This window comes from Aulostomus chinensis, chromosome 4 (genome assembly GCF_037954235.1).
Source record: "Aulostomus chinensis isolate RoL2024-O1b breed Wild chromosome 4, RoL_Achi_v1.0, whole genome shotgun sequence".
In the NCBI taxonomy this organism is placed as follows: Eukaryota; Metazoa; Chordata; class Actinopteri; order Syngnathiformes; family Aulostomidae; genus Aulostomus; species Aulostomus chinensis.
The window spans coordinates 6,903,460-6,925,695 of NC_141323.1; the positions used below are offsets into that span (position 1 = coordinate 6,903,460).

Consider the following 22,236-nt stretch of genomic DNA (forward strand, 5'->3'; position numbering starts at 1 on the left):
TTCATTCACAATTCCTATCCTGTGTGCCCTTTGTTGAATTGAATTTGTGCAGGATGGGGACAGCGGTGCATTTCAATAAGCTGCAGTCACACACAGATACTCACTGTTTGCTCATGCATGAATAAAAGGCAAATAAGTGACAGACCTCGCCCTAATGAACGGACACATGCCCAATTCTCCAGCTGTCCTGTGCCTGGGATGTGTCTCAACGGAGAACCAATTACCATCCCAGTCGCCCTCCATCTTGCTAATTGTGTCTCATTATTGCCATTTAATTAAAAGCTTATCTATTGTTGTGGAGGTGCCAGAGACCTGGCACCCATGGCTGAGCCCATTAGCAGTGAGAGATGGAGGAAGACCAGTTGGAAGACACAGGCTGAGCCATAGTGACTGAACCGGTCTCATGAGGTAATGAATGGATGCTGCTGATGAGCCTCTTTGTGGGTAATCTTCATTTATCCTAGGACACACACACACACACACACACACACACACACACACACACACACACACACACACACACACACACAGAGGTCTGTTTTCATATTCATGCATTCACACCTAGGAGCAGTGCCGTGGAGCCCAGAGGAACATGGAGATAAATCACTAAGTGGAAAGGAAAAAAATGGAACACTTGCGAGATTTTGCTAAAAAAAAAAAGATCATTTAGTTCAGCTTGAAGCTGGAGGACATCAACAGCAAAGAGCAGCTCTGAAGGGAGTCTACAGCAGCTGGACGACTTTGATTCTTCGGTTGAACTAAAAGCAGATTAACATTTGGATTAAAAACAGCTCATTGTTGCAGGCAGGTGTAGAGAGGAAAGGAGTGAATTTTTCACTCTTCAGCTGCAGTGCATATCTTTGCCAGCTGGGTACAACTTTTTGAGATCACTCCAAACCATTGGCCTCATTCAGAGGGGTAAAATGAAGGGTCTTTCATTTAACCCCTCTTTTACTATCAAGCCTCATTCTAAGCAACAGTAATAAAAAGATCACTTCATCACAGCTAAACGTTTTAGGACAAATCTTCATCAGGAAACTGGCCTCCTGAGTGACATCACGCTGAGCCGCAAGTGTGACGGGCTCGCTGACGGAGTGGGGGATGACACTGACCGGTCACAACCGCACCTCTGATTGATTTAGACATGAGGGAATAATGACGAAACCTTAACGATCACCAGCCAGTTCACTAACTTGGATTGGACACACTCTCCTCCTTCGATGGTGCCTGTACAGATAATGGAGCTAAATCCAGTATTTGATGGAAGGAGACTTGAATTCATCTGGTGTGTTCACCTAGATCAGCTTCAGGTCTGAGATGGGTGAAATGACTGCAATAAATGAGTAGAGGAGCAGGAAGCATGAGGATGTGGGATGCGAGACGTGTGCGGTCCTTGTGTGTTCGGCCCCCGGGGGCGTCACGTACACACCAGCAACACCTTGAAGCCGCTCCAAGTGGAGAAGGAAGCAGCGCCAGTAGTGTGACTCACCATTGATAACCGGGGTGTACACGACGATTCCTGCCAGATTTGGGTCAGACACCGTTTTGTCCAGGATGAGCCCTCCAATGCTGCGGGAGACAACATAATTACATCATTAGCTGCTGTTATTGTGTTTACGCCAGTGAGGGACAAACACTGAGAAATAGAGAGCATTGTTCTCCTCTAAATCACACCCAGCCAAACTGTCGGCTTCTTTATAAATGCCACTAAAAGACTTCAGCTGCTGTACAGAATGACAAAGAGAAAGAGGGAGAGTCAAAGATTTTTCAATTGTTTTCAGCTTAAGCTGTCCAGAGCCAGTGTGTGATTTTCTAGCTCCTCCATTAAAGCCTCAACTGAAGGCTGAGAAAAGTGGTTTCACCTGCGCAGTGTCAGAGAGAGAGGGAGGGAGGGGGACAGAGAGGGAGGGAGGGGGACAGAGAGGGAGGGAGGGGGACAGAGGGAGGGAGGGACGAGCGATCCCTTCCTCCTGGCTGTGCCTGTGAGGTTGCCAGGCTCAGTGGAACTCGATGGTGTCTGTTCATGTGCTGCCATTTGTTCAGAGGATGAGTCATCAAGCAAACCAGACGCTGGGAGCTGCAGACGCAGAAGTGCTGTTCTTTCCTCTTTGAAGACTAAACACACACACAGACACTCACCTGCTGATGACCATGGCGGTGATGACTGGCTCCCATCCGGAGTAGAGCAGGGTGCGGCTGGCTGGGTGTTTGGAGGAGATGACGATCCACAGAGGAGTCAGACACATGAAGAAGGCACAAACCAGCGAGGAGACATACGAGTAGGAATCTGGGGGAGAGGATGAGATGGATTCACTGATCCGGATCCACAGAGCTGGATCCACAGACAGAACTGGATCCACAGATGCGGTTCCATCTCTGTCTGGAGATCATAAGAGGATTCATGAAGGCCTCAACTCTGACTTTTGTTCAAGAACATGACTGGACAAGGTGGGTAATGACCCCATTATTTCAGACCACTCACTGTGAATTAGCAGTGTAAAGTAAAGTAAAAATGTCATCTCAATTATATTAAGGTTTGGACCCCCATGGAACCACCAGACATATTACATCAGGGGGCCCAAAACCTTTCAGCCCCCAAATTCAAAGGTGTCAGAGGCTCGTGACCTCAAACGCTGCATGAGCCTGCACTCTCAGGTCTACTGTATGCAACCACTTATACTTTTATAACCAGATGAACTCTAAATGTTTCTCTGGTTCATTGTTTCCTGCATTAATGTGTGTAATCATTTATTATATTAACATGTCACAAGCTGACGAGCTGAGCTCTGCAGCTCTCAGACCTACAGATCAGACAGTAATCCACCAATCAGAGAGGAGATTTTAACAGCTCCTCTGCCCACCCATCATCCATCCCTCCATCATCCATCCATCTTCCCCCTCTCCTCCTGTTGAGGGTGGTGGGGGTGGAGCCTATCCCAGCAGCCTTCCCCCTGGACAGGTCACCAGTCCATGGCAGGGCCAACACATAGAGACAGACAACCATTGGCTCTCCCAGCCACGCCTACGGTCAATTTAGAGTCTGGATTAACCTGGTCCCTCTTGATGTCTTTGGACTGTGGAGGAAGCTGGAGTACCAGAGAGAACCCAGCAGGAACAGGGAGAACATGGAGACTCACCCAGAAAGACCCCGTGCTCCAGCTGGGGCTCCACCCATGCTGGCAAAAGTAGAGGGAAATGGCATCTCTCAGAGTAGCAAGAGGTGACATCAGTCAACACGCACGTGTACGTGCAGCTGCTGCAGAAATAGACTCAATTACAGCAATCAAACATGAACAGGGAGAAGCACCAGCGGAGTTTCTCTGCAGAAGCTACTCTTTTCGCTTCTCTTCCCACGAGATTTGTCATGTGATGCTGTCACGTTTTGTCTGATTGGCTGTCAAGGGAAGGGCTCCGCCCTCTTCCAGCTGTTCTCGATCAGAGGATCCAGATGGAGCTGCAGAGCTCAAATCTTGAGATCTTCAAACTTGACTTCCACACAGCCGCGTAAAATTAAAATGAAAAAAAACCCACGGGTATGCAAGATGCTAGTTTCAGCTCAGGTGATACTGTGCTTCATGGTTCCCTTGTAGGGTGTCTGGGTTCAGTCCCTACGTTACAGACCCGTCTCACTCAGGGAGAACCCAACCGGGACTTTCCTTCATAAAAGGACGGTGTGCCAGCCAAGATTAAAGGAGCTTCTTCTCTTAGAATAGAACTTAGTCAATGTTTGTGTCCCAACTTTGTAAATAATTTAGAAGAGGAAACTCTTTGTAACTTCAGCCCCAAACTGGAGCGCCTCAGCGTCATCCTTCTGTTTTGTACCTGCAATAACGGCGCAACCATAAATACTGCATTGCCGGTGTATGCCTCCTGTAGCAGCGACCTTGACCTTTGACCTTTGACCAAATATTTTCAGTTCATCCTTTCGTACCATTGGATGTTTCTGCCAAATTTGAAGAACTTCCCTCCCGGTGCACCAGCGCTATCATGTCAATGACCTGCGACTCTCACAGGCATAAATGTCCACAACACTGGACTGCCAGCTTTTATCGCTGCATCAAAGATTCGTATTTATCTAGACTTATACTCACACATCTTCAAATCCTGAATCTACTTCTATTTGTTCATTTATTTTTTATGTCTGCAGTCATTCATGACAAGTGCCCAAAATGAGATGATGCTTTGTTTTCATCACATGCATCAAACGGTACATGCGCATACATCCCAGTCACGGGGGAACGAGGTGCCTGTGCAGGAGCATCATTTTCACTTTCCAGTTGGCCATAAATGGATGAGGAATGTCCTGAGGAGCAATTTTCTTATCAATCTGTTGCCTGTCAAAGAAACTAATGGCAGGGAAGAAGAGCGGCTTCACTGACTCTGCTGTGGCCATTTTAGATTTACAGCTTGCACATCATTAATTCATCACGTAAAACTGAACACCATCACGACAGTGACACCTCGTCATTATCTTACACATCACACCTGCGATCAATGATGAGTTTGTGGAGCTCTTAATGGGCAGGACTCGCCCACCTGAAGGATGAACGATAACAGGCATTATCATAACATTACAGTACAGAGACGTGAACAAAAGCAGCTTTGACTGGAATCTAATGGTTTAGTTCACCCTCTCTGTGAGCACTTATTATATTTGCTTTTGTTTGAAGTCTGTGTGAAACTCCAGGCACATTCTGCTTTTCTGAGAACGATCAGCTCGGACCGAGCAATAAATCACACATGAATCCGAACACACATCAACAGAAATGAGCCCACCTGAGATTGAACTGAAAAAGAACTGGGACATCACTGAAATCACAACATTTCCTTCGCTAAAAACTTCATCTGTGTCAAAAAAAAGTGTAACACATCAAATCATGATTCTGTCAGATATTTTGTATGATATGGTCACTCCAAAACCAGGCAAAAATAATCATCGCTGGATTTAGAAACAACATTTAGAACCTCATGGATTCCAGCATCAGCATATTTGCAGAATATGGCAGGTCAGAAAACTATTAGGACAGGTGAAGCAAGTACATAAAATCCTTTTACTCACTGTGATGAAAGTTTGAAATAACGCTGATCCTGATGTGCGCACGCGCCTTCTCGCTCTGGTCTAATGTGTGTGCTGACAAGTCTTAGTAAAGAAATCTGGAAACAGTTTGTGACTGTCACTTCATTCAATAAGCAATGTTACAAGCTTCTTCTGACTTCGAGGAAGAGAGGTCTCCTCCAACAACACAGGGCGGGTTTGTCTCAGCCTCGTGGCGATCGAGCACAACAACACGACTATTTATACAAGAGCTATTAAGAGTAATGCACCTGCGTAGAGCCACCGCCAGATGTTTCCAGCTGGATTCTATCCCCAATGCTAAATAACTATCATTAGAGAACAGTCCAAGATGTATTATCTGAATGGTCTCAGAGCTGGAGAACAGAGAGAACCCACTGTTCAGACCATGGAATTGTGGGCTTGAGGTGACCTTCAGTTTCAACGTAAAAAGCTGAGACAGATTTAACGAGGCACACGTTTGGGAGGTTGAGCCGTGGCCTTCAGGAGCCACATTACAGACATGGACAGAGAAGGCTGGACCGTGTCCATAGCATGGCCACTCCCTGGAGGACTGCTGTGTCTCCGTGCACCCTGACAGATCATTACTCAATGCTACATAGGCTGTATTGAAATGCTGGCCTCTCATTTTGAGAGCAGCTCCAGGTCCAGAAAACAAAAATTCCCAGTTCCTCCATTGTGAAGCTTGAAGCCAGGAACTGCAGCGACCAGCCAGCAGAAGCACCGTGACCTTACAATATCAGATTCAGCACGAAAAGAAACAGGAAACTGAGAACAAGGCAAAGAAACGACTCAACCCATGAACCACGTCTCTGCCCCTGCGTTGTTAAATGAACTACATTTCATGACCAACTGGCGAGCCAACTTATCCCAGATATCAGAGAATATTTACTGTCACAATCCTCAGTGTTTCTCATCTAAATCAGCAGGGGGTCCTCTTAAACCATCGCAGGAACTGGCCAACAATCACGTAGCTGATACACTCGGGATTGAGGGTAGTCTTCTGTAGCAGCAGCAGACGCCATCATCCAGCTCGAAAGGTTACGACATCGTGGCTGATAATCAGCTCCTCCAATGGGATCTTCCCTTCCAGAACTTCACTGCTGAGCATTCGTTTGGGTGTCCTTCCTCCACTGAACCAACTATTGAGACTCCTGTCCACCTCTAACGGATCACATTTTGCTAAATGCCCCTTGGGGCCAGCAACAAGAACAATGTGGCTGCCAACTATCCCCTTCAGCTGAGAACTGGCGCACTGCTTCTAATGCACAGGGGAGAAACGGTCCCACTAGCAGTGGTAAGAGCCTCCTCCATGACGACAGAAGTGCACCTCAAACCTGGCGTGAGAAAGCAAATGCAGAACACAGGTGAAAGGTGAATGGTGCTTCTTCTCTCTCTTCTTTCAACACTGTATGTAAAGCACTTGGAGCTGCCTTCTCAGTATGAAAGGTGCCACATAAATATAGATTGGTATGATTATCATTATCTGTTTACTCAAGAATCTCAAAGCCGGCTCCGACGACTATCAGAGCTACAATCATTTATCAGAGTTAACTTCACTTCCTCCCACCAGCGTCTCTGGCCGGGGGCACTGAATCGATGGAGCGGTAACTTCCTGTCCTTGATGACCCTCGCAGACACAAACGCCACACCTGGGTTTTCATTCCCACTTGACTTATCACGGACTCTCCTGTTGACTGTCCCCGCACAACCCAGAGATGCTGGGTCAAAAACAAGCCAGAAACGGGAGAATGGCTGCTTGGACCCACTGAGCACGACACTGCGAAACCATTCCGTTAGTTCAAAATAAATGTGACTCCTCTCACCACCAGTGGCTCGCCTCTGCTCAGCTGGTTCACCGCAGCAGTTTGACGTGCAGAGATAATCACATGACTTGGATTTTGTTGACAGTAAAATTCCCTTTTTTTCCAATTCTGAGGAGAAGTGTCACCATGGCTGCGCTCAACAACAACAACAACAACAGAGCCATTGTCCAGCGACAGACTCAAGCCCTGCCACAGAAATCTGACATCTGAAGCCTCCTTCATGAATCTCGCTCTGCTCCTTCAAGAACAAACTTCACCCAACCGGACCAGACGGGTTGGGTGCTATTCCACGGAAATGATGCATTACAGAGGACAGAGCGTTGACTTTTTGCTGTTTTAAGGAATACGTGGTGGTGCACAGGTCTGGGTGTGACATGAATTAAACATGAGGAATGTGTGGAGGGAAGAGAAGAGACAGTCTGTTGTGCTACTGGAGCGCAGCGGCGTGACAGACTGAGGCAGTAGGGACCTCTGCTGGCTGGCTGAGGAAGCACCTCACAAAGACTGACAAGCATGTATGATATCATGATCTGGGTGAATGCTCTTCCTGATTGGTTGCAGGGTGTATATCCTGAGATAAGGAGCAGTTCCAGTGGATGTGCAGCAGTGGTGTGGTAAAAGTCTCTGCTTAAAACTGATGTTTCAAATTCAAAGACAGGTTGATGGGGCACTGAGGGACGACACTAAAAGTTGCAGCGGTGGGATCCGTCCTGGCTCAGCTCAGCTCAGCTGTGACCAGTGTTACCAGCACACTGTCCACCCAAGCAGCAGCAGGTTTCACACTCGCACGTTGTAAGTAACTGCAAGTTTCAACAAACCTCTCAAATCCTGCAGGTCTTTGATGGAGTTCATGGGTGGCTTGTCAGCCCCCCCTCACTTGGAGTGCAGAACTCATAAAAGACAGAAAAACGCAGTAGTGGCCGTCGTTCTCATTTCTTCCTTTCATTCGCTGGGAATGTCTTTCTTCTCCTTGATGAACAAACAACCAAATCTACACTGTGATACAAACCGAATCCATAATAGCACCTCGCTGATCATCTCACCCTAGTTGCTCTCCAACTTGCTCGTTCAGGCTGCAGCCATCACTTCACACACTCATATCTTAACCATCTTGATGCTCACTGCGCTGCTCTGGACAATTGTACATGTTTTCTGTCAAAGAGTCTGGCTGGTAGAGGCTCAATGTCACACATCTATTTTGAGTCCTAAACGCATGTGATGTGAGCGCTGCTGAGCCCTGCAGTCACAGGACATAAAAGCTTCGACCTTTGGATCCACGGCAAGAAACTCTCCTTCACTCTCCTTTAATTGCATATTTTCTTAAAATAAAAACAACTCAAATGATGTGGACGAGGCATCAGCATTAAAAAGCCCTGCAACAGGGCTTAGGAGGGAGAAGAACCCATCTGTTACCATCCATCCACCCATCCAATAATCATCTATCCATCCCTCCATCTTCTCCCTCTCCTCCTGTTGAGGGTGGTGGGGGTGGAGCCTATCCCAGCAGCCTTCCCCCTGGACAGGTCACCAGTCCATGGCAGGGCCAACACATAGAGACAGACAACCATTGGCTCTCCCAGCCACGCCTACGGTCAATTTAGAGTCTGGATTAACCTGGTCCCTCTTGATGTCTTTGGACTGTGGAGGAAGCTGGATTACCAGAGAGAACCCAGCAGGAACAGGGAGAACATGGAGACTCACCCAGAAAGACCCCGTGCTGCAGCCGGGGCTCCACCCACAACCCTCTTGATGGGGGGCCACCGTGAGGACCACTGCTCCACTGCACTGCTCACCAATCTGTTTCATCAGGTTTTCAGTTACTGATGTGGAACATGCTATCAGATCATTAGCTTTCTGGCAAATATCTGATCAGATTCATACCCATCCCAAAAGCATCCTACAGTGCCACCCACTGACTGGAACCACTTCCACTGCATGAGAACCTGCTGGGATCGTACTGATAGTCCAGGTACGAGTCACACCCTCAACTGTTACCAGAGAGTTACTGTGTTGCTTTTTAATTGCACGAAAATATAATCATTGGTCTAAAAAAAAGGCCCTTGGGTATAACAGCTCTCTGTGGGATAATGGAAACAGACATACTTTACAGCTTCGAAACACTTAAAGGAAAATTCTCACTGGATAGAAAAGATTTTTACAGATACCTACAACTACGTTATTTTTTTAACAAGGTAAAACACACAACAGAGACAAGTAGTGGTTTGGTTGAACTGATGAGGAAAGCATATGAATCTAAGGATACTAAGAGAATTATTTCACTCCTGTATAGAGAACTCTCTCACCTGAAACAATGTTCAACTCTGTATATTAAAACACTGGGAGAGGGAAGGAGGGATAAACATTTCTGAGGAAGAATGGACGGTAATGTGGAGAAACCAGTGGAAATGTACGAGTTCACAGAGGCGGAGAGAGTTTGGGTGGAGAAGTCTGATAAGGTTTTTTATAACACCCTCTCAGAAAGCCCATTATGATGGAAACCCTCCGCCTTGCTGGCGAAAATGTGGGAATTTAAATGCCAACCATTATCATGTTTTTTGGAATTGTAGTGTCATTATTGAATTTTGGAAAGAAATACATAAAGATATCCAGCATGTCTTTACTTGTCAATTTCCATTTGAAATTAAGACTATTTTCTTTGGGCTGTTACCTCAAGAATGGAGGAAAAAAGACAAATATCTGTTAAATGTGTTGCTCACAGCTGCAAAAAAATCCATCACTAAAAAATGGATGTTGCAAGAAAGGCCGACCCTGAATGAGTGGATGGACATTAAAGTGGATATTTACAAAATGGAGAAGATCACAGCCTCTGTTCACCAAACACTGGACCTGTTCTCATCACGGTGGGAAAAATGGAAAATATATGCAAGACCGCGCAGACCAGAACTCTTTCCTTCAGTTATGTAATTGCTGTACTTACAGGAGACAACCTACTCCCTCCCTGTTCTGTTTTTATTTTATGTTGTCATTTTATTGAAAAACTGTCAATAAAAAGATAATTAAAAAAAAAAAAGGCCCTTGGATGTGTCCAGTGCCATGTCTGCCCTCCTTGGTCTTCTTCATGTCCTGATAGCAGACAACTCATCGCCAGGTCAGCAGCAGCATCGAACCCAGGAAATGCATCCAGTGAAGAGGACATTCAGAGGAGTGAAGACTGAATCTGAATACTTTCAGGGGTTGATGCACAATTACTAGTATATAAATCAAAAACAAGATGACCAGAGATTGTGGTTGTTGAGACAGGAGCTGAACCATGAACGGAAATGTAATTTAAATGACAACAACATTGCTAACATTTTCACTATCAGTCAAAATGTCCCATTTAGATTTCTGCTAAATCTTTCAGACGTACACCAAACTTTACAAATTTTAGCAGCTAGGTTTGGGCATTTAATTGAAAATCTATCAATAACTGACTTTGTACTTGTTCCTCACAACCCTACAGAAACGTCTACCAGTTGAAGCAGCTCTCAAACAGGAAAGACGACACAAACATTCACACGTGAGAGAAACCTTCATTAATTGATACTGAGAACCAGCAACTCATAATTTGGTTTACAGTTTCTGTTTCACAGTTCGGCATAGAATTTACCAGAGAGTTAGGACAGTGTAAAAACTACAAAATAATCATTCACTTATAGTAGTTGAGGTAAAACTTTGAACTAATCGCGCTTATTGCCGTCATTTTGCTGAGTTACTGAACTGTCAGCAGAGACTGGAGACAGAGTTTCGGAGAGTCCTGCAGTGCAAATGTGTGAAGTATCAGGGAGGAACTGCTGGCAATGCATGAAATAAATGGACTCTGAAAAGACAGAACAGAGCAGTGCAGCCTGCAGGGATTCTCCAACAGATCCAGGTTGAATAAATAGAAATCAAAATGGCGTCTCAGTGTGCGTTTCTTGGGTTTTAGCTAATACTTTCTAATGAAGGTACAAGCTGCAAGGTATCATACCTGAGGCTACATCACATGCTTTTAGGGATATTTCTTGCAGCGATAATCGAATCTACGCAAGACAGTTATGGTTTCATGAGGCAGTGATTCACCTACCCAGGCACTTGTAGAGGCCCTGGCTGATCCCGGCCAGGATCGCCAAGGTAATGAGGTCACCAAAACTGGCTGCAATGGGTGTGGCAACATTGTCTGGATTGATGCCCGTCTTCTTTGAGCCCACAATCACACCCACCATGATGAACCCTGAACAAGACAGGAGGGAGGAGCACAGCCAATTAGACACGAGGGGACTGGAGGGACGAGCTGCAGCGAGAGGACAGAGGTGGCCCGGCCTCTCACCAGGGACAGTACAAACACTTCAGTTTCAACTAGTGACCCTCTGTTGGTGCTGTGTGTTTACCCTGCAGCAGGGAGGCTATGAAGGCTGTGGCCACGCTGCTGGAGCACAGCAGCACAGCATGGCTCATCTGGAACTTTCCCTCTGGAATCCAACCAAGAACCACGGCTGCGACAGCTGCCAAGAAACCCACCACAGTGGCCTGAACCTGAAGGACAGAGGAAGTGAGACAGTGAGGAGCGATGAACGGCTTTCACTGCCTCCAGGGGCAGCACAGGCTTTCCCCTAGGTTTTTAATGCTGTAATTAAAAGTTTGTTTAAGTCATTATTACGCAACACTCGCTGCAGGCCAATTGTGAAACATCAAACTGCTCATCAAAACAAGATTGTGCTGTTGCAAGGGCTACAGAGTATTTATCAGTGAGTGGGTGTGTGATTAGCAGAGCCTGAACTCAGTCCGGCTACGCAGACAGACGTCTGAGTGAACGCCCACCTCGGCTCGGCTTATATAATGTTGGGAGTTTACTGGACCGCAGGGAAGGACGTGTCTTTACACAGCACCTCATCCTGCACATGGCAGCTCAAAGTGCTTCACACATTTGATCGTTTTCATGAACAAAGATGGAAAACAAAGCTGGAAATGTCTAAATACCACAAGAGAGAAGTGATGTACACGAACAAAGAAGCAAAAACTGCCATCGCTGGAGGAAAAGGAAACGCTGGTGAAAGTTCAAGGCAGGGTTACCTGTTTCAGGGCCAGGTTGCCTATGATTAGATTCCACTTCTCTATGGGAGAATCCATCTTCCCCACATTCACCTGTGTTGGAAAGTACAAGGTGACACACAAGAAGGGAATCAAATAAGCATTTGTATGTTTTTTGTGACTTAAACCTCATCAGTCCATCTGCATGTATTTTTAGACACAATCTCAGTTTCAGTGAACAAACTGCCTTTTTGGAGTTGCACACTGTCCCCTCTTCCATGACATCATCGCACAGAATCAAACGAAATCATAGATTCCAGCCTTCAAACTCCCACAAAATAATCTCTAGTAAATGCTAACAGCCGATATCAGCAAACTCCAGTCTGCACGTCTCCACGAATCCCTGTGGTGGGCGTTTATTTACATCCTGAAATTATACCAACAATATCCCATTCCAATATGAATGGAACCCCCCCAATAGCAACCACCACAAATACACCAAATACTGTGGCAAACACTGATGAAAGGTCCGGATGGAATCACATTCTATCATCTGTCTTTGTCGTCAGCAATAATCTCAACATTTTGAGAACGGAAGGAGAAAAGGAGAGCCGGTCCTCTGTGCTGGCGCCAGGTGTCTGCGTGTGCTCACAGCGCTGCAGCTTCGTTACCACAACTCAAGTCCAGCTTTAAGCGGGACTGAACGTCCTGTCCAGGGACGCCGTGCTGGTCTGCAGCTCCAGCCTACCACCACCACCACCACAGCCAGGAATCCAACACCACTTCTTCAATATTTGATTTTTCAAACAACTACAAACTCTAACTCAACGTAACGAGACTCCGGGGTCTTGTGTGGTTCTGGAGTTTTGGAGCCTGTACTATTTAAAAAACTGTTTCTTTAATTTTGACACATCCATGATGTAATTTTTTCAGAGTCTATCCCATTGGGTGAGAGGTGGGTGCATCCGGGATTTTGTGTATTTCAGTATGAAGGAAACGTCAATATCATATAAACTCCTTTTTATACACTGAATACTGGCAACAGCAGATACCAGCTGACGGCCAAATCAGCTGTGAAGCGTCAGACAAGACTCCAACGGACGCAGCACTCAGGATCTACAAATGGCTTTCTGAGTCTATTTGCTTGGTTGAACTCAACTAAAACAGACAAGCGTCATTTTAATGAACAGCAAGAACAAAATATTACTCAGAGAAAAAGCCATTTGGCAACATTTGTGCACGGTTCAACACAATAACAGTGACCTTTGCTGTGGTTATGTAACTGACATGGTGATTCCAGTGCTTGTGCAGTACTACTTCCATACACCTTTAAGTCAAAAGAAAAAAGTAAAAAGTCTTAGGGTTCCAAATATTACATTAATTTTTCAACAAAAAGTACATACATCTGTAACAGAAATATGAATCAAAGCATCCTGCAGGGCCGACCACAAACTGTTAGACATCTTCAACTGGTCATAAACAAAACCTGTTTCCAATTCCAGGAGCTGGTTTCCAGGGCCTCGTTCGTCCCAGCTGAGATCATACAGGCTTTTTCTTTCAGCCTCCTCAAAGTTCAATGACCATCTGGAGACCAAAGGTATCGACGACTGCATGAAGCTGAGATGAGCAATTGTTCTTGGAGCAGGTTCCCTGGGCCTGGACCAGCTCCCATCAATCTCCCACCGTTCATCAACATTTCTTCACTGACTAGTTCAACCACCCACATCAATTCCAGCTAAATCTAACCGTCGGCCTTAGCCGGAGGAGTAACATGAAGACGGATTGGGTTTGTTTGGGAGACCACTGAGGTGAGTCAGCTTGGCTCTGTGTGTTGACACAAGACTGGGAATGTGGAGCCTGAATGTGGTGAGCCAGGGGCCGACAGGAAGAGCAAACAAAGGGGGAATTCTGCTCCATCGCTGCTGCTTCTTCCTCCACCCAAGTCTAAAGACTGGAGACAAACACAGAAAGACTGGGACTGGGTGTGTGGATGAAATGGGTCTGTTGTAGGGCGCTAGAGTCGCAGCAAGCAAACCTGCTCAGGATTCTCTCATTAGTCTGCAGAAACAGTTCAAGAGGCTCCAGAGTCAACCTTACTAGTAATTAATCAGAACTAAAAGTGGCGACACACCCACTGACAAACAAGGTCAGTATTTCACACCTTCGCATGACAACATCATGCAGCTCTCGTAGAAAGACAAGTCATGTACTCCTCATCCCCAGAGCCAGATAAGACGATCGGGACCCTTGAGAACCATGATAGTTAGCTTAGCACAAGCTATGGTAACAGGTGGGAAGTGTTAGCATACCTCCGTTTGACCTGTTCACCTTCCACACCTGTTCTTCAACTGGCTCAGGTTCAGGGTCCAGCAGTGATCCTACTCATCCTCTCTGACCAAGTCGGCCATGATTAGTAGCCACAGTCGCTCTTCTAGTCATCAACAAACATTTTGTTTTGTTGAGGTGCTGCGTCAAATAACTGCGACCCGTCCAGAAATGAGCTCCAACAGTCTCACAATATAGCAAATACCACACACAACCCTAGTTTAGAGACTTCTGATGGGGATATGCCAACATTCCCCACCCACCTCCACTCTGTATGCTAGGCTAACAAGCGTGGGCTCAGCTCCCTAATGCAGCGCAGAGAAGGGTATCGATCCTCGAACAAAGGATTTTGTCTCCCAATAGCTGGAATGTTCTTCAATCAAAGGTGAACCCTTTGCCAGAGGACAGTCAGCTGGTGGAAATCAGGTTGGAGTGTGAACAAAACTACCAAAGTGCTGTTCAGGACAACGCTGTGGAAAAGCCTGAAAAGCCAGTTGAGTCAGCAAATCAAACATCTTAAGAGGACGAGCGCTCACATCAATCCGAGACAGCACAACAGCATTCTGGGAGAATCTGAGGTGAAGCTCTCCAGCGACAGGATGATTCTTTGATACACCCCGAGGAAAGTAGCAGCGTTGATTTCCATGACCATTTTATTGATATTAAAAACTTGATTTTGTTAGTTTTCAGAACTGGTGTGTGTGTGTGTGTGTGTGTGTGTGTGTGTGTGTGTGTGTGTGTGTGTGTGTGTGTGTGTGTGTGTGTGTGTGTGTGTTCTCTAACCGCCGTGGAGAGCCTGGAGGCCAGTGTCATCTCCAGGTTTCCCTTCAGGCCCAGCAGTGCAGGAACCAGGATGAAGATCTCGGTGATGTGCTGGAACGCCTCCCAGTGCTGGAACACACAACGTTCTGTTAACGCGTGTTCTGACGCTCGCTATCCCTGAGATAAGGGAAACCTCTCATTTGAATTAGAACCTTTGAACTTGACTCAGCCAACTGGCAGGTCCCTTTTGCCGGTGACTCGGTGTAACTGTTGAGGTGTTTAAAACTGTAACCAAACATTAGAATGTGGGTAAAGACAACACACCCTAACACACCCTGACTCGCTCCTCCACACCCACCACCTGTCAAACGGGGGAGTGACTCATTGTGCAGCACCATCTTGGCCCACTGACTGAAAGCATATCCACAAATATTGAGATTTTCATGCACAGAGGACACAATGTTGGTTCCATCTTCTCCACTTTATATCAGTGGAGTTCAAACATGGCGATCTGAGAAAGTCATTCATCGGTAAACAATGAAAGACAGAACAAGAGAGCGACCATCATCACACACAAGACCTTGAAGTCATGTGACCCTGGTGTAGCTCCTCCCTAGGCTAACGTTAGCTTAGCACTGCTAACGTAGCATCCAGGCTTCCAGCATCATCAGAGGGTTCATTAGTGAAGATGATCTTGATGAACTGAACCTGGAAGATCATCAACTTTTGTTCACCAGAGCTGATTTACTGATTCAATCACCCACAATCACATGGAGCGATCCTATTGGCTGCTGGGAGGAACCAGGAGATGACCACTTCCTGTTGGTGGAGGAACCATGGACTACTTCCTGTTGGACTACAAACACACCTCCTCCTTGCATCACACTACAGGAAGGTGGGGGGTGCAGCTTCTTCATACACAGTGAGGATACTGAGCCTTGATTCAGTATTTACCTCGCATCTCTGGTCATTGGTGAACTTCTGTTACTCGTTTTAATTCACTGTAAACTCAATCTGTGCTTGGGTTGCAGACCTACAGTGGGACTAGTGAGTACTGAAGCAGTGGGGGGCAGCGTGAGGAGGTGGGGCAGCATGAGGAGGTGGGGCAGCGTGAGGAGGTGGGGCAGCGTGAGGAGGTGGGGCAGCGTGAGGAGGTGGGGCAGCGTGAGGAGGTGGGGGCAGTGTGAGGAGGTGGGGCAGCGTGAGGAGGTGGGGCAGCGTGAGGAGGTGGGGGCAGCGTGAGGAGGTGGAGCAGCGTGAGGAGGTGGGGGCAGCGTGAGGTGGTGGAGCAGCGTGAGGAGGTGGGGCAGCGTGAGGAGGAGGGGGCAGCGTGAGGAGGTGGGGCAGCGTGAGGAGGTGGGGCAGCGTGAGGAGGTGGGGCAGCGTGAGGAGGTGGGGCAGCGTGAGGAGGTGGGGCAGCGTGAGGAGGTGGGGCAGCGTGAGGAGGTGGGGCAGCGTGAGGAGGTGGGGCAGCGTGAGGAGGTGGGGCAGCGTGAGGAGGTGGGGCAGCGTGAGGAGGTGGGGCAGTGTGAGGAGGTGGGGCAGTGTGAGGAGGTGGGGCAGCGTGATCTGACTTCAGCCACCAACTTAAGCACCAGTCTGTGGACGGGGAGTCTGATGAACCTGTACTTCTAGAGGACACAACTGCTGGAGTTCTACTTCTATTTCTGCTGTCTTTGCTGCTCGTGTGGTCACAAACTTAAGCGCGTTGTTGCCCTCACTTCTGTAGTGGTGACATCATCCCTCGTCTCAGTCAATCATTTGCCGTGTGATGTCATACCTGGCAGCGGCAATGCCATATCGTTACCCCCCCCCCCCCATAACACCTCAGTGGGACGTTATTCTGTTAGTTTGCACCAAGTGCTTCTCCTGGGTTAAATGATGAACCCTGCCAGCATCGACGTCTTGAATTTTGATTTGTGAATTGAAACATTTCCCCATCTCCATTAGTAGTGTTCAGCTTTGGTAACAGTCAGAATCAAGTGTTCCTTCTTTAGAGCCGTGGTTCTTTTGGCTTGACTCACCAGACTCTAACTGATGTACTATTAATGTCACATCATTCTAATTAATCATCATTCATCAAATCATCATCAAGTATTGTGACACACGTTTACTTCGTCTCTGTGACCCTGCCCAGCAGCGCTCATCCTCTCTACAGATCTGATCCGAGATCAGAGGTAACAGAGTACATGTACTGTACTGCAGTGGACTCTTTACTCCCAACCTTCCAACAGAAATATCTTTACTTTGTACTTATCTTTTAAAAACTTGGTACTTTGGTTTGTTACTTTGGTTGTGATACACAGACAAAAACAAGCTAATAAGAAAACAAACCAGTTGAGTGTAAAGGGTCAGAGAACTTATTCACTGTCTGGCATGCAGGTGGCGCTAATGTATCTAAACGTTGGTCCCCGCCTGCCAAAACGTACACCTCTGAATTCACTCGTTTTAAAGAAGGTGGAGCATCAAGGCGAGTGACGACGTGGATTAAAGTGAACCAAGCAACACTGCAGGCGGAACCAGGAAGAGAGGTGAGGTCAAATAACCGGACAACGCATGGCGGCAAACTGGACCGTGATGTGTATCTGGAGGTCCTCGCCAAGACAGAGCCCAAGCAGATCTTTTCCAGTACGTTGTCAGACACCACTACTCCTCCTCCTCCTAACAACAACAACAACAATAATAAGAATAATAATAAGAATAATTATTATTATTATTATTACTCTAGTCCTGCGAGTGCCTGAGCTTACTCTGAAGCCGTGGTCCGTGTCCCTGTCACTGCTGGTCATCAATCAACCCTTCAGCCTTTTATACCAAACAAGTTGGGTAATTTGAGCTCAGACGCAGAAACTCCTGGATAATCCGTTAAGTCTTCATTGCCTAACGCTGCTGTTTGAATAGACGCTGTTTAGTCGCTCAGCCTACCTGCACAATATCCAGCACCATACCAGCTGATACGGTTCCGAATCCTGCCAACAGGAAAGGCACAAGGATCTGTAATGCCATGGCCAGAGGCGACTCCTTTGGCATGTTCTGCTCAGCAGATCCCAGCCCTTCCTCCTCCTCATCCTCCTCCTCTTGGTCTGCCTCCTCCCCAGACAGCCTCCTCTCAGCTAACATGGGCTCCATTTCAGAGTAGCCTCCATCACCACAGTCAGATAGAGTCACAGAGGACCGAGAGGCCCGGTCCAGGAGCCGCCGGCTTTCTATGTGAGATGTCTCTTGTCGATAGCCATTCTGGAGCGAGGTGGCTTCGGGTTTAGCTCCGAGGTCCACCATGGCCAAGCGCTCCTCCTGTAGTTTGGTATAGCCGGTGGGGACCATGGTCTGGAGCAGAGAGGCAACGCGCCCTGAGAAAACAGACTTCAGCGAGAGAGAACTCCACCCGCCACCTGTTCCACTCATACGCACAGTAAGGCTAGAGCCCAGGGACTCCCCTATCGCTCCTCCCAGACCCTGGATACTCATGATGTGGACTGGGGCTGCAGCGTCTCATCTCCTGTCACCCAGTCTGAGAGTGGCGTGGACGTGATTGTCACCAAAACTGGTTTAGACCGGCTCGGGTGCCCCATCCATGTGTAGACTCGGGTTCTCAGGCCTGGAGATAATAGACACCAGAGGAGAGAGGAGGGGATGAGAACATCCTGAAGTGCAGCAGATGAGAACATGGCCTGTAAAGTTTCTAATTCAGAGCTGTGGTTTGCTAATGACTTGCAGACGAGCTTTGAAAAGAACGACTCGTTCATGAGACCGACCGGAGCTGTGGCGCAAACCCTTCTGGAACATTGTGTCTCCAGGAGAATCTCCAGGAAAGTTGTGTTCATGTTCAAGTTCCAGTGCAGGAGAACTACTTGCCACCCTCAGCCCATAAACACCCGCAGCTGCCCGCCTCTCAGGCGGCAGCCGGAGCCCGGAGCGCTCCTCCGGGCAAGCAGGAGTCTGGTCCTCCCCATGACGGAGCCCGGAGGGCGGCTTCAGACATGAGAACAGACTTACAGTGGCCGTGAAAGCAGACGTAGCCGTTTCTTCTGCCTCCGATTCCTTTTCTCTGCAGTTTTGATACTTTCATTCGGACTCGAGGCAGACAAACGAATTCGGGTACATCGAATAACCGCGACGCCGCCGTCCAGCCTCCACACCGACCGACCGACTCGAGGCTCGGTTTGTGACATTCTTGTTTTACGACAGTGAATTCAGCAACAGACATTAAGACTTCACCATCTTGCTAATGTATGTTTGGGTTAGCTAGCATCCTGCTCTGTTAGCTGTTACCGTTAATAAATCACAACAGTTGGAAGCGGCTTCCGCCTGGACTCAACCCGGCATGGACCCGGGATATCAGGCACGCGGATGCAGCTGGTTACTCGTGTCTGTTCTACCAGCTAGTTAGTTACCTTCCAACCGCAGGGATGGTTCACGCAGGAGAGGAGATGCGGGGTGAGTCGCCCTGGTTGCTGTACGGAGCCGCGGAGCCGCGTCACAGTGCCGCCGAAGATCGTCCACACCGACAGACGGTTAACTCGGTTTAGAACCCGCTTCCCGCCTCCACTCGATACACAAATAAAGAGATGACTTAAAAGAAAAGACAGGGAACAGTCAGCCATTTCTGTGAGCCAGAGGAACATCAACAGCTTTTGGTTCTAGGGTTCTTCATTTTATAATTTTACGGCACAAAGCAAGTGAGTGTTAGATAAAGCTTTTATTTTCTCCACACCCAGTAAAAACCCTCCTCTTATAGTTCTAGCCATGCTCTTCGGGTTTACCGGTTTCCTCTAGCTCGGCCTACCTCATACACACGTCCCCGGGCGGCAGTGAGCGAGTGGGACTTCTGTCTTCCTTCGCTGGATGACGGGCCACATATTTTGATCGTAGTGCGCAGGCGCAGATTACACGTTTTGATAATCTGATTTGAGGTTTACGTTTACTATTCACGATATTTCCTTACATAGTTCATTTAACTCGTTAATATCACCTAAAGTGCGCTCCATTCTTACACGGTCCGTGTTTTAGCTTGTTTTTCTCTAACTGACGTCACACCTCGGTCCTCCGTGTCGGTAGAGGGCGCCAACTAGCCCCGCTCTCCCGCCGCTACCCGGATGTTTGGCTCACTGAGGCACATGTTGACGCAAATACAACGGTGTAGCTTCGAAGATGGAATTAAACTCGAAAATGAGCTCTCAGGAGTTGTTGTCGTGTGGCAGCGGAACAGGTCTGGACGGTTTTGTTCGCGCTTTCAGTTCCTGCGAGTTTAGACGTAGAAAAGTTCAAGTTTGGCTAATGTTAGCTAGCGAGTTTAACAGAGTTTGTACTTCTTCAACAATAGAATATTTCTTGTTTTCTTTAAGGTTATTTTATGAAGGACGTAGCTCGGCATTCATAAGCTAATGACTGCTGAACCTTTGGTAAAATATTGAAACGTGGAGGCACCCGGACAGCAAATACCTCATACCTCCGTAATGCCAGTGACGTCACACCACGTCCGTTAAACTGTTCTATATCGTTTATATGACCATGTTTTTGTGGACTGTCATTAATGAGCATAGTTGCACGTAACACTCCTGACTGGTTGTAACCATATGTGTGTATCACATTCACCTGTAGAAACCTGTCTGCTTCCATACGTTCATAAATTGCAGTAGGACGACGGTCTTAATCTTCTCCAGCACCTGAATATTCTGCTCAAAGTCTGATGATTCTGCCCTCCAGATGCAACAGGGCTCCTCTACCAGCTTTCATTATATTCGACTTCATTTTTGTGTGATCCTGTAGTGAACGGGCAGGAACATGATTGGCTTCCCTCTGGAAAGCCTATCAGGTGTGTTTACTGTGTTTCCAGGTCTCTTTGAGAAGCTTCTGGTCACACCGGCGGCTGGCAGATCCCTCCAGACCCAGAGAGTTCCCAGAAGTGGCGGTGAGATCACACTGAAATTTGGTCTCTCACATGTCGTAGTTGAATCTAAACGAAGAGTTAGAATGGAGGTCTGATGAGGATGCTTGTGTGTCAGTGTTGGCGCGGCTGCAGAGCTTCCTCCCTCAGATGGCCGAGGCCAACGAGAGGCTGAAGCAGCAGATGGAAGCGTCTCCTGCCGGACAGTTTGACATCGAGAACGTGGAGGAGGCAGAGAGGGTGATCAGCATGGTGAGTGTCCGTCTCTGGCCCTTCTGAGAGGGGTTGACCTGGAGGAGACACCTCTTCGTGAACCAAATGTTTCATTCTCACGTCTCCAGGATGTGGCACTGGTGGAGCTCAGCGATTTAGACAGCGAAGATGAGGAGGATTCACTGGACTCAGAGGAGTCTTCAGACTCTGAAGAGGAAGATGTGCTCACGGAGCAGAACCTCAAACTCCCAGGACACAAAGGCATGAAGAAAACAGCCAACATCCAGGTTGTGGACCAGCAGAGGAGTAGAGGAGACAGCCACATGTCCCCGTAGACGTGAGTAAACCTGGATGTGCCAGAAACCTCCACTGCCTCAGGAGTGAAGGAATCTGCTTCACGGACAGAGACACTAGATGAAGATGGCCGTCATCCGTATGGGACTGACATGTTCTCATCGCGGCGGACTTTTGGAGCAGCAAAGTGGAAGCTTTGACTTCTCATTTGTCCCCCAAATCAGGACATTGACATGAAGACTGATGTCTTAATCAGGATTTACGGCTTGTAAAAACAGCAGTTCCGGGTTTGGCCAACGTTATTCTGGTTTTAGGAGCAATCTGTGAACGTGTACAGAATATTCCGATTCTGCACCGAAGAATTTACATGAGGTAGCCTCTCGGCTGTTTCCAGACCCGTGTGTGCATGCGTTAATGCTTCCTTCGCTCGCTAGCATGTCGACTGCTAACGAGCGAAGGAGCTTGTCTGAGTGGCGAGGTTGACTCAGAGCGGTGAAAGCAAACAGGAGAAAAACTCGTCTCATCATTTTGTTACATCGACTTTCAGGGGAAGTCAGAACTCTAACGTCCGTGTGTGTAACAGAAACCAGACTGAAGAGAAATGACAGCAAACTTTAGTTCCACCTTTTCTTTCTTACAAGCCTCGCAAGCCTGAATCTGTGCGGCTGCATGTGAACAGGATTATTGGTGGATTATTGATTTTCCTGTAATAAACCGCCTGGTTGGAATGTCATTATTTTCTGAATGAGGGCTAAAACCAGAATAATCGTGGAATTTTGAATGCAAGTCGTGCAACTGTGGACTTAGTTTTTTTTTGACCATTTATAAATTATTTTCCACATGCT

General features: G+C 47.4%; 2 protein-coding genes across 7 annotated transcripts in view; one reads left to right on the forward strand and one right to left on the reverse strand.

The window, feature by feature from the left end:
- slc41a2b (solute carrier family 41 member 2b) overlaps nt 1-20,023 on the reverse strand; it is a 32,624-nt gene extending 12,601 nt beyond the window's left edge. The window contains exons 1-9 of one of the 4 annotated variants that reach the window (XM_086201316.1): nt 19,784-20,023; nt 19,392-19,569; nt 17,923-18,595; nt 15,019-15,126; nt 11,953-12,024; nt 11,271-11,415; nt 10,967-11,113; nt 2,140-2,287; nt 1,490-1,569 (exon numbers count right to left, since the gene is read on the reverse strand). In XM_086201316.1, coding sequence (XP_086057442.1) covers nt 1,490-1,569; nt 2,140-2,287; nt 10,967-11,113; nt 11,271-11,415; nt 11,953-12,024; nt 15,019-15,126; nt 17,923-18,465 — 1,243 coding nt within the window. In that variant the 5' untranslated portion in view covers nt 18,466-18,595; nt 19,392-19,569; nt 19,784-20,023. Of the gene's footprint in view, nt 1-1,489; nt 1,570-2,139; nt 2,288-10,966; nt 11,114-11,270; nt 11,416-11,952; nt 12,025-15,018; nt 15,127-17,922; nt 18,596-18,993; nt 19,227-19,269; nt 19,570-19,711; nt 19,731-19,783 lie in introns of those variants that run through there. The other 3 variants (XM_086201318.1, XM_086201320.1, XM_086201319.1) reach the window with 3 other exon arrangements.
- nopchap1 (NOP protein chaperone 1) lies at nt 19,280-22,235 on the forward strand. Of its 3 annotated transcripts, none has more exons than XM_086201323.1 (4): nt 19,280-19,434; nt 20,834-20,908; nt 21,003-21,136; nt 21,226-22,235. In XM_086201323.1, the coding sequence occupies exons 1-4, from the start codon at nt 19,407-19,409 to the stop codon at nt 21,430-21,432; spliced, it is 444 nt and encodes a 147-aa protein (XP_086057449.1). In that variant the 5' UTR covers nt 19,280-19,406; the 3' UTR covers nt 21,433-22,235. The 3 variants fall into 3 exon arrangements, with proteins under 3 accessions (XP_086057449.1, XP_086057448.1, XP_086057447.1); XM_086201322.1 differs by having other exon boundaries at nt 19,282-19,434; nt 20,813-20,908; XM_086201321.1 differs by lacking the exon at nt 19,280-19,434 and adding an exon at nt 19,868-20,206.
- Nucleotide 22,236: the final 1 nt, after the last annotated feature.

What these genes read in the sequence shown, in the direction of transcription:
- nopchap1 (XM_086201321.1), top strand. Translation starts at nt 20,149, where the DNA reads ATGGAATTAAACTCGAAAATGAGCTCTCAGGAGTTGTTGTCGTGTGGC. An exon ending in GTCGTGTGGCAGCGGAACAG is followed by an intron (nt 20,207 to 20,833) that starts GTCTGGACGGTT and finishes CTGTGTTTCCAG; the next exon opens with GTCTCTTTGAGAAGCTTCTG. An exon ending in CAGAGAGGGTGATCAGCATG is followed by an intron (nt 21,137 to 21,225) that starts GTGAGTGTCCGT and finishes TCACGTCTCCAG; the next exon opens with GATGTGGCACTGGTGGAGCT.